Source organism: Juglans regia, chromosome 14 (assembly GCF_001411555.2).
Source record: "Juglans regia cultivar Chandler chromosome 14, Walnut 2.0, whole genome shotgun sequence".
Taxonomy (NCBI): domain Eukaryota; kingdom Viridiplantae; phylum Streptophyta; class Magnoliopsida; order Fagales; family Juglandaceae; genus Juglans; species Juglans regia.
This window is the reverse complement of record NC_049914.1, coordinates 22,564,238-22,576,286: the sequence shown is the minus strand read 5'-3', so window position 1 is coordinate 22,576,286 and position 12,049 is coordinate 22,564,238. Positions and strand designations below refer to the sequence as shown.

Genomic DNA, 12,049 nt, shown 5'->3' with positions numbered 1-12,049 from the left:
CCCATACGACCACCATGATGCCGGATTTCCTTGTAGTGAAAATCTAGTCATCTTATAATGCAATCGTTAGGCGATTGACCTTAAACGCACTCAGAGCCATACCCTCCACGCATCACCTCAAGATGAAATTTCCAACGGAAACAGGCATTGGGAAAGTGCGAGGTGAGCAAGCACTTGCCCAAACATGCTATGTGCAATAACTCAAAGATGGAGAAATGGATGTGAGGATGGTCGAATCCCCAACGATAGGCAGCCATTCCCCACCTCCTCCTCTTGAGATTATGCTACATATAGTGGAAACACAAGACAAAAGAGCCTTAAAGCAAGGTGAGGCCAATGAACCCCTCTAGCTAATCACCTTGGACCCAGCTCGCACAGGGGCCACAATGAGAATCAAGACAAAACTATAAGACGAAGAAAAACAACAACTGAAGCAACTCATTGCCGAACACCAAGACATCTTTGCATGGGGTCACGAGGACATACTAGGAATTGACGGTGACGTTATAGAACATTATTCAAATGTCAACCTGGAGACACGGCCGGTCAAGCAAAGAAAAAGAAGCTTCAGTACTGAGAAATACGTGGCTATAGCTGAAGAGGTCGATTGCTTTTTGGCGGCATGGTTTATTGGAGAAACCCATTACTCGAAGTGACTCTTAAATGTGGTCCTTGTAAAAAAAATTCAATGGAAAGTGGCGAATGTGCGTCAGATTTAAAGATCTTAATAAGGATTGCCCCAAAGATGGCTTCCCACTATCTCGAATTGATCTCATCGTGGACTTCATAGTAGGACATCGGATGCTGAATTTGATGGACACTTACTCCGGATAGAACCAAATCCCAATGAACACAAACGACCATGACAAAACAACATTTATAATTGACCGGGAGTTATAGTGCTACAAAGTGATGCCTTTTGGCTTAAAAAAGGCTAGTGCAATGTACCAAAGGCACGTAAACATAATGTTTATAAAACATATCGGGTGGAACATGGAGATATATGCTGACGAGACGACCTACTACTCAAAAGCAAAGAGCTGACGCATCATGTAGAGGATTGGAGGCCTTTAGTGTGTTACGACATTACAAAATGAAACTCAACCTGACGAAATGCGCCTTCAGAGTACAATCGGGAAAATTCATGAGTTTCATGATGTGAGAAAGGGGAATCAAAGCTAGCCCAGAGAAAGTTCAAGCAATCATTAGAATGAAACCCCCAAAAGACCTAAACGAGGTACAAAAGCTTGCCGGGAGAATAGCAGCGCTCAACGGGTTTGTGTTTAGGTCAACAAACAAATGTCTACCATTCTTTTGGGTCGTACGAAAGATACAAGACTGGGATGCTGAATGTGAAAAGGCATTCACACAGCTTAAGGAGTATATGTCGCACCCCCCACTCTTTAGCCAAACCAAACAAGGGGAGACCCTGCTCCTATACTTATCGGTCATGGCAGAAGCAGTGTCCTATGCCCTGATACGTGAAGAGGGAAAGATGCAAAAGCCAGTATAATTAATCAACAGAGCTTTAAGGGGGAGCCGAGGTCAGATACCCTAGAGTGGAGATGTTAGCATTCGCACTGGTAGTAGTAGCTCATCGACTACGACCATCCTTTTAGGCGCACCCCATTAGAGTAGTGACAGCAACACCCCTACAAGAAAGGATGAAAGGGCCGCCATCCCCTCTTCGCAATGGGCCTGTCCGCATGCCACTAGAGCCTAGGGACCTGATAAAGATAATCCATACATTAGGGCCTAGCCAGTCCAATTGGAAGATAACTATAAGCCCCAAGCATCCGGTGCGTCTACAAAGCAGTGATTTAACTGTAACAGAAAAATTCAAATATCTTCCCTTTAGATAAGCATCCCAGGCGGGATGAAAAGGATAAATAGGAGTTCAAATGACGGGATTGGTTTGTTACACAGGCCTTAACTTGCCCTTCCCTACTCTATAAATAACGGTGGCAACTTGCAACTAAGGTAAGTTTAAGTTGAATCTGGAGAACATTTAAAGATTATATCAATTAACGAGTGCAGAACATGTTCACAACACATTCAACAAAAAATTTACCCCGGCCCCCTCTTACACTACATGTGAATTCTGGGATTCTACTGAAACTGTATAATCGAACCTAATTGGCCAAAGTAAATACAGTTGAAAACATGAAATTCCAATGGCTGACTTCCCATTGCCAACTGTTTATTTAATTGTTTTAGTGTCTAATCCCCAATTCACCTACCAAGTTTTGGAAGTTTCTGCATGGCTTTCGTCGTGCAATTTTTTGGAAGTTGAAACAAAATCTTGTATCAGTTAGTTACATCTCTCAATAGATCTTAAGCTTTCTGATACATTTCAAACTAAGTAGAGTCTGATCCTTATTCCAACAAGGTCAAGAAAATCAGCCTAGAAACTCAAGATGAGAAACATATATGTGACACTTGCATTGTATTGTCGAGAAATTACAATCTCAAACCCATTCAAGTTATAAGCTCTATATATATATAAATATATATGAAATATTACATCCTGGAAACACATCATATCCTGAAATATTGAGAAAAGGGCTGATGTGAATAAATAGATATGGAACTCATATGTTTTTTGGAGGAGTCTCAAGGCTTGTGGTGCTGGGTGTAGATGTAGTCCAAGTGAGCCTCTGAAACTATCCTTCTCTGAAAGCATTCTTCATCTCCTTCGTTACAATCCTCCACTCCCATGAGCTGCTGCAAAGTATTTCAAGATCCAAAGAAATTGTGAGACACACAGTTCAAAGTTTTATAGAGAAGAAGTAGCAGGAGAAGCATACATTCATGGATTCACTGCTTTCCAACTTTACGAGATCAGGACCTCCAGAAGTACTGATTTCGTTGAGCTTCACTTTCTCCTGTCCTGAAAAGAGATCCAAACCAGTATTTCAATGCAGTAAACCGAAAGAAGATCAAGAAGATTAAACAAAGACAGAAGCAATAGCTAACCTTTTTGGGTTGCTATGGAACGGGCTGATATTTTTGAGATGGAAATAAGTATCAGCAGGAAGAGGAGAAGAGCATTGGAACGCAGGCTGCGCTTCATAGTTGAGAGAGATGAACACAGGGCTTGAAAGCATATACAGTTGGGAGTTTGGGGGGTGAAGCTAGGAAGCAACTGATCATGTTGGGTATAAATATATGCAGAGAAAGCAAAACTCTGAAAGTCACATGAAGCTCTCCCAGAGTAAGGCAGTAAGCAGTTACAGTACCTTAATTGTGGGTCCAACCCACCATCATCTTATTGTACTGTGCTACATGTTTTTGTGACAACACCACTACCATGATTCCCAACATGAATATATATGTATTTATCTCATAGAGAGAGAGAGAGCTTTAGTCATTGTCTAGCATAGTGGTCCATGTAAAAATCCAAAGTCCAAAAATCAATGTAACAGTGGTTGAAAGTGTCAACAAGTCAACCTTTTTAGGCATGTTGACAGCTGTTGCCCATCATCACATGTAAACCTTTCACTGCTTTTCTTACACTTGGGCAAGATTTTCAAACGTCTAGTTCAACAATGAAAAGACAATATACCAAAAGCAATGCATCCCCGCACACTCTATAAAGTTAAGTTTAAATCCCATGCCTGAAATTTCTCCAAACATGTAAGCAACCTGCATGAGTGCATGGCTAGTGGCTACACCACCCAATTTTTTAGTGGCATCAGACCACATGTTTTCACTTTTCTCCTTTTTTTTATCTGCATAAAAAGTAAAGATGTTACTCATCATTTCAATTTGTAGTATTTTCTCATTATCTCATGATATAATATTAAATAATTAGAGACTATTTATTATATTTCACTTATAAATCTATCATCTAATATCACATTATAAGATGATGAATATATTTTTTCATATATAAATAAGCATTTATTTACAAGTCTCATTGATATATACAATATACTATTAACATAAATTATACGTGCAAATTCCGTATATTTCTTTTAGGAAAAAAAAAATGACAAATTGAGAATTCACACGAAGAAATCTCGTTTTTTAATAATGGGTTTCATTCTTTTTTAAAGAGAATACGCGCGGTTTGCTTAATTTGCTCATCTAAAATTGTATTTAATAGTATTCTAAATTAATATTAGTGTTTTGATTTCTTATTGTTATAATGAATTTCATGATAAGTGATGTATTGATACATTGATTTGTAACTAGTAGAACTCATTGCCTTGAATTCTTTGTTAGCACAAGGTTCTAAATGATGAGGTTATAATTTTCAGTAGCCAGGCATGATATATAATGTAACTTTTCTTTGTATCCTGGTTCGTTCTGGAAAGGATATATTGATGCATGCAACTTAATGTTTAGGATCATGATAATTTTGTTTATACCAATGGTGGGATGCTCCTCCACTATACACTTCAACGATACGAGCATCTGTCTTCTTTTCATATGTCACGATTGTCAATTTTTAAATTGTGGTGGAGATCATGCTTCTCCTTTAGGCTAGGGGATTTGAATCTCAGTTCTTGATAGATAGAGGAATAAACTAATTTTGAAAGGCTATTTTTGTAATCTATTTCCCTTGATAATTGAATTGGAAGATCGAGAAATTGTGTCTGCTATGGTTCTAGACAGAATCATGTAATTAGGAAAATTGAACATAATCTTAATTATTTTTTGTTTTATACTATTTTTTGTTTCTTGATAATCCTTTTGGTAAAGAGTGATGCTAGGTTGCCGCTCAGCAGTGACCGCTGGGCATGCCGCCTAGGCAAAACTCCTCTTTTTTAATTTTTTTTATTTTTTTTTCACATTTTTTTAACATCTTTAAATATTTTAAAAAATTAAAAAAAATAGATCAATACATTAATTATAGTCACTTCCTTAATCAGTAAGTAAAACAAATTAAATACATAAGCGAACAAAATAAGGGGGTAAAATGAGAGAGCATACTAGCATTATTCTTTGATAAAATAGGATGATAATTATAATCTTGAATGAGAACATGTTTATGTTATTAGAACGAGAAGTTATAATACACATATAGAAGTTATAAGTCAAACTGGTCTATCCATGCAGTTTCGTTGTTTTGCGAATTGTGAGTGCTTGCATGGTAAGATCGCCATTACTACGTCACATTATGGTTGAGAGTGGGGTTGTGAATAAATAAGATTACTTGATAAGTTGCTTAGGATCGATTCTATATTTGAATCCAACTTGATTTGTATATAAATAAATTGTTCACAAAAGTAAAATTATGATTGATTTATAAAATAATAGAACTTATATAAACCATTATTTAGCTCAATAAACTTGTATGATTTCATATTTATTATTCATGAACTATTATTGTGAGGGAGGTTATCCCCCCTCTCCCCCGCCCCCCAGCGGATCGGGACACAAGGGCCTGGCCCACAGTGGAGCCTCGAGACTCTCGGTCACCCACAAGGTGGAGATGGGCCTCTGTACAACCTAGGGATAGGAGAATCAGGATAAAGGATGGAATGGGCTAGGCCCATCCCTCGGGCCCGGCCCGAGTGGCCTAGGGGTGCAAGGCAAAGCTGTATACGCAAAGTGTGGGAGCTACGAGCAAGAGTACCTAGCACATTTAATGGCCAACAAGCCTCAAACGCAATGTCAGAAACGTCCACTACCACCTCCAGATGACTGAAGCAAGGAAGGACAAGGAAGGGCACGACAGGGTAGGGGCACGCCACATTTAATGACTGGCGAGGTTAACACGTCACAACAAGAATGGGTACAAACCTGTCTGAACAGCCATGATCAGGCATGACCCACCTGAAGCCTAACAGAAAGCAGGGAGAATAGTAGTACAATCCGAGTACGAAGTAGCACGACCACAATCAACAAGACAGGAGATCGCCCGTCGCCAAGGCCACGTCTGACACACCAACAAGTTACAGCTGACAGGTACTTGGGACCACACTACCAAGTATATATACCCCCTCCAAAGAGTAGAAAGACTCTATCTTCTTCAAACATTCTCATTCACCTCCATTACGGAAAATGAATTTGATTTGGCATCGAAGGTATCCCATACCATCAAGGCCTCCATTTCTAAGGAATATTGCAGGCACAACGTGGTCGCAGTGTTCGGTTGCCCGGGATACAAAACACAACATCAACAGTGACGTCATTTGTGAGATCCTTCCTATAAAAAGTGTCCTTCTTATGTCGGCAATGATACGCTCCTAGACCATGTAGAGAGACAAAGAACAACCCGAAATCATGGAAGCGAGGCTCATTGAAATTGGAGACACAATAAAGAAGCTGACAGTAAAAGTAAGAGCTCTTCAGCAGGAGTATAAGGTGTTGCGAAGAGCTAATGAAGAGTTGGTAGTAGTGGTCAAGCCTAGCCAAGACAAGCATGTCGAATCTTGACGCGCTCTAGAAGTCGATGTAGTAGAAGAAGAAAGACAGAGGATGCACTAAGAGCTAGTGGAGCCTAGGGACAAATACGCGGAGATGGCCAAACAAATGGGCGTGTCATTCTCCGTGGATCAACTGCTCACCAGCACTGACTTGCCATATAGCGCGAAAGTCATGGCCGCCCCTCTTCCACCAAAATCCAAGGTCCCTCATATGGAAATATACGACAGGTCAAAGAACCCCCTGGAACACTTAGAGGCATTCAAAGCCCATATGAACCTTCACAGGTTCCTGGGCGAGATCGCATGTTGAACCTTCTCGTTGATACTGAAAGGAGAAGTGAGGACTTGGTTTGGATCCCTACCACAAGGATCCATTGATAGCTTTGGTGAGTTGGCGCGCCTGTTTCTAACACAGTTCATGGTGAGAAGGAAAAAGAGACGACCAACCGCCTATCTCCTGACTTTCAAACAGCACGACGACCAAAGTCTCAAGGCATACCTCTCCCAATTTAATCGGGAATGCATGACTACGAACGAACAAGATGAGAATATCACCTTAGCGACCCTGCTGGGGGGAATCTGGCTATGGAACCCAAGTTTGGAAGTCTCGTACTAAAACTAGTCCCAAGTTTGCTTGCCATCAATGGTTAAAAAAGTGCCTCTCATCAAAGCTTTGTAATATCAACTTCCACTCTCAGCCTTAAGAACTTCCCCCAACCAAGTCCTCGGTTATCTGCATTAACTTCCAATACTTTTCTAACATATTCACCAATCTGAATTCCCATTTCTTGTGTCATACATGCCAAACGCATGTTATGGACTTATAGTCACAAAACTTCCTTGTTAAATGGGATTTCCTTTAGTGGTATATTGCCCTCAAATTCCTATAAACACACTAGCCATCGATCGAATGACCACAACCTCCCTATGATCACCCTCTGCCTATCTTCTTCATTTTGAAACTCAACCAAATACATGTTCTCTCCCATCTCAGTGTATTGAATCCATCCTTCAGTCTTCTAGATCCTTGACATGGTCAATTTGAAAGCTTCTCTGTTAACTATCTTATATGCTATGATCATTGCAAAAAGGTAGCATCTCCCTTGTTCCACGGCCTTGTCTAGGATTGAGGAAGGCAATATTACCTCCTTATTTTCCTAGTTTGTAAGGTAAGGCCTTCCCACTATTTTGTCAATTCCTCCTCTATGAAACCCTCTTCAGACTAGAAACAGTCTAAGAGACACTCCTCTATGTAGAGAGAAAAACCTCACCATTCAAAGAAGGAGATGACCCATCTATTGTCCAAATGTTATATTATCTTATAAAGAACGAATATATTTCTTTTCCGTCGTTTACTCGACCCTAATTGAAGTATGTATCATTCCAATTTGATCTCTAATATGTAAATATAAGCAATACTTTTATGGAGTGAAATTGGAAAAATAGTTTTGATGAGTTATATAGGTTTCAATTTTCATGATGCCAATGGTTTATACAAAGCGAACAACAAACAAGGAAAAATGTAATAAAATGGCCGCATGGCAGCTGAGTGGAGCTCACTTTTTTCGTTTTTGATCGATGAGAAAACTTTATAGCTTGGCTTAGGTCCAACGTACACAGACTTTTGCTTTGCGTTGCTTTTGACCTTTGTCAGACTCACCAAAAAAACCAATGGGGAATATGCCTCCAAACTCCAATGCAAATGACAATCCAAGTGCCCACTACTTTCTGGGACTCTTGGCGCTTTTACTGTCTTTTCCCTCTCAATAAAGGGCACTGCTATGGGTCCCGAATTCGGGACCCATTTTGTGTCCCGAATAGACATTTTATTTTTTTTGTTTTTTTGTTTTTTTTTTTTATGTATTTTTTTAATCATCATAAATATTTTTAAAAAAAATAAAAAAATTACAATATCATTAAAAAATATTTTTTTAATCATTCAGATAAAAAAAAAAAAAAAAAAAACAAACATTCGGGACACACTTAATTCGGGACCCAAAGTATTTCCCCTCAATAAATAATGGCTCTTCTGTGTTCCACTTTGTGTACGTACGTGCACCTTCCAAGCAAAGTGACACGTCATTTTCCTTCTGTTTTTTTTTTTTTTTTTTTTGAAATTTTGGGTGGGGGTGTGATTTGACATGAACATAAAGAGATATTTACATATGTTATGGCTTGTAAATGTACATCATCAAGCCGATATACTTTCTGTATAGTGGAATAATCTCAAGTTTTAGAGCCTAATAAAGGGGAGAAATTAGATTAATCTCTTGGCCTAGATCATATCATTTTGCAATCTGACATCCGAGACATGCATCAATATCCATACTTGGCACTTGGCACTCTAGCTAATTCAAAACTTAAAGGTTGCATCTTGATGCAAACTGGTGACACTTTTTTTTTTTTTTTTTAATTTTATTTACTTATGAACATCTCTGATAAAAGATATTGTAAATAAATAATCTATATGGGGAGTCCATTAACAATATTCACGACTATATTGAAATATATTAAAAAATATGAAAAAAATCAAAAAATAAAAAACAATAAATTTGAGCGGACTACTCAGAACGACAGAGTAACCCGACTCTTTATATATTTCTCATTCTCTGCCCTCCTTTTATACATAAAATAGTAACTTATTATACGAAGACTGCACACTCAACTGTGTAACATTATATGATATCACGCATCAAATCAAAAAATTCATTCCGTACGTCTGGTAAACGAGTGGGCTTCTGAAATATTCTTAATTAGTTTATTTTGGTTAGTATAGAAATTGTTTACATCAACGTTGAGATGGCCGAGTTGGTCTAAGGCGCCAGATTAAGGTTCTGGTCCGAAAGGGCGTGGGTTCAAATCCCACTCTCAACAATCTTATTCCTTTTTTTTTTTTTTCATACGAAAATTTTGTCAGCATTTTTTCAAGCTTTTCTTTCCTTATAAAAAAAGATGATAATATTTTCAGTAAAATTAAAATAGTTGGGATTTGCTTTTGCAAGAATATTATTAATTACTTAAAAACTGAAATATAGGATAAATATTATCAGACGTGATATTACTCTCTTGGCATTTATATGAATTTTGCTATTAGGTTATCTTAAGCTTGTTGATTAGAAGGTCCTCTTGACATGGTACCGGTGGTTTATTATACAAAAGAAAAATCAAAATAAGAACATCCTCAAAATAAAATGGAGGCTGAAAATATAAAAGATGGAGACTGAAATCCTATGTTCTCTCTAGCCTTTTTATGTTTGTGTTTTTTTAATAAACTATATGGTGATGGCACATCAAGAGCAGATGGCCCCATAACATTATTCTTACTATATAGATCTACATATGAAAAATCAAAGAATAATCTAAAAAATTATAATGTCCAATGAACACTAATGACCCAACAAAGAAGAACCACATGATTGGACAAGGTCCTCTCCTCTCTAAAGGGTGAGGTTTTGTCCTCACGTAGGTGAGGTGGTCTCTGCTTTGTTTTCGACAAAGCTGGTGTCCTACAGAGCCTGAGTCAAGTGAGTGTTGGCATGATGACCGATGATATTACTCGACGTTGGGAAACCTTAAAGCTAACTGAGAATGCGAAAGAAGAGCTTGTCCTGCCCGATGAGGTAGTTTTATCAACAAGCATCAAAGGGCAGCACTGGCTCCTTGCCATGATATTCAACGACAGGACTGTCAATAAGGAAGCCTTCCAATCGACCATGGCAAAGGTATGGAATTCAGAAGGCTGGATAACTTTCAAGGAGTTTGGAGTAAACAAGTTTCTCTTGGAGTTCCAACTGCTCAAAGATAAAGAGAAGTTGCTGCAAGGAAGACCATGGTCTTTTGACCAACAACTGATCTGTTTTATTGACTTTAATGGTGGCCTCTCCTCCTCAGAGGTGCAATTCCAGTTTGAACCCTTTTGGATTCAAATACACAACCTCCCATTCGCAAGGATGAACAAAGATGTTGGGAGTTTGATTGCCTCTGGCCTGGGGAAAGTTCTCGAGATTGAGGTTGACACAGAAGGTTTTGGATGGGGTAGTTTCTTAAGAGCTCATGTTGAAGTTAACATCACCAAGCCTCTTCCACGGGGTCGCTTTCTCAAGATTGGAGCTCAACAACATTTGCTAGCATTCAAATGTGGCCTCTTGATGCATGGGAAAGGAAGCTGCTCAGCATTGCCACAAACCTCCCAAGCCAAGGAACAGCATGGGTAGTGGCTATGTGCACAACCCTCCAGGTCCAAAGTTTCGTCTCCTAAAAAATATGGCGGCTCAACCAACCATGACCACCACAGCTCCACCTGGAGATGGAACCACATGGAAGAGGATGACATAAGCACCAATGATGGAGACTCTCCATCTACAACGGGAAAGAGGGCTCCTGCCTCAATCAACCCAGCAGATACCTCTTTCCATGACAAGGGTATGCCTTTCAAAAAGGGCTAGGCCAAGTATACTGAGCCTTTTCCTTCTTTTGCCAAGAACCTTGTGACCTATCCCTCAGAAGACTTATAGGTTAAAGACCAAAACAACTTTCCCATAAAGCCTAGCCTTTTGCCAAATCAGATAAGTCCTCTACCCACCCATTGTAGCTTTTCTATGGGTGAGGACATGGTTATGTCTGAAACTTTACCAAGAAAAGACCCCCTAAAGTCAAACATGCCTGTCTACCCCTCTGGTCCTACTTATGGGGATTCCAAGAATACAAACCCCAATCCTACCAAACTTGTGAAAGATAATACTTGGAAAAGGAAAGCCAGAGGGCCTGCCATAGCCCTCTCAGACATGACCAATTGCTCTCAACCCTCTTTCGATAACTCATACCGAAAGACCCTCTATGGACATGGTCACCACACATGCTAGCAACATGTGCAAAAACCAAAACATAAGCTTCATCCTGAAAGAAGCCAAAATAGGACAGTTTGGTGGAGACTGCAATGCAATCAGTCCCACCAGCCCCAATGAATTGTTTGACCTGGAACTATCGAGGGTATGGGAACCCTTGAACAGTTCAGGAGCTTCACCAACTGGTGAGGACTAAGCATCCCCACTTGGTCTTTCTAATAGAATTAAGTGTAATTGAGAAAGATTGGAGAAAATTAGATTGAAGTTGAAGTTTGACAACTGCTTATGTGTTGCCAGTAGAGGCAGGAGTGAGGGGTTGGCCTTATTATGGAACTCTTATTTTGAGGTAGAAATTCTGAACTACACCACATGGCACATCTCAGTTTCATTAAACATCCCTCACAGAATGTAACTTGGCAACTAACTGTCTTCTATGGCCACCCCCATGACCTCTAAAAGACATGAGAGCTGGTGCTTACTGATTGATTTAAAGCCTGCAAACAACACACCATGGTTGTGATTTTGGTAATTTTAACGAAATAACTCACTAGAGGGAGAATTATGGGGCACCTCATAGACCATATAGACAGATAGCCACCTTTAGGAATGCACTAAATGCCTATGACCTCATTGACCTGGGATTCATAGGTGACAATTTTACCTGGTCAAACAACAAAGAATGGAGGCATTTCACCAAGGAGAGACTTAACAGGGCATGTGGAAACACTACATGGATCACCAACTTTAACAGTCACTCAATGTATCACCTAGCTAGCACTTAATCTGACTATAGACCCCTCTTAGTTTAGACCAGAGCTCAATGTCCAA

At 39.4% G+C, this 12,049-nt stretch overlaps 2 protein-coding genes and 1 non-coding gene across 4 annotated transcripts; 2 read left to right on the top strand and 1 right to left on the bottom strand.

The window, feature by feature from the left end:
• Positions 1-881: 881 nt before the first annotated feature.
• Positions 882-3,186, bottom strand: LOC109000654 (putative phytosulfokines 6). 2 transcript variants are annotated; one of them, XM_035685272.1, is made up of 3 exons: positions 2,977-3,186; positions 2,808-2,890; positions 882-2,721 (listed from the first exon to the last, which is right to left on the bottom strand). In XM_035685272.1, the coding sequence occupies exons 1-3, from the start codon at positions 3,071-3,073 to the stop codon at positions 2,614-2,616; spliced, it is 288 nt and encodes a 95-aa protein (XP_035541165.1). In that variant the 5' UTR covers positions 3,074-3,186; the 3' UTR covers positions 882-2,613. The 2 variants fall into 2 exon arrangements, with proteins under 2 accessions (XP_035541165.1, XP_018833152.1); XM_018977607.2 differs by having other exon boundaries at positions 888-2,724; positions 2,977-3,179.
• A 3,285-nt stretch (positions 3,187-6,471) lies between these two features.
• LOC109000643 lies at positions 6,472-10,591 on the top strand. Its single transcript, XM_018977594.1, has 3 exons — positions 6,472-6,579; positions 6,663-6,725; positions 9,890-10,591. The coding sequence occupies exons 1-3, from the start codon at positions 6,472-6,474 to the stop codon at positions 10,589-10,591; spliced, it is 873 nt and encodes a 290-aa protein (XP_018833139.1).
• Positions 9,171-9,251, top strand: TRNAL-AAG. The gene has a single exon. It is a non-coding gene; the product is annotated as a tRNA-Leu (tRNA).
• Positions 10,592-12,049: the final 1,458 nt, after the last annotated feature.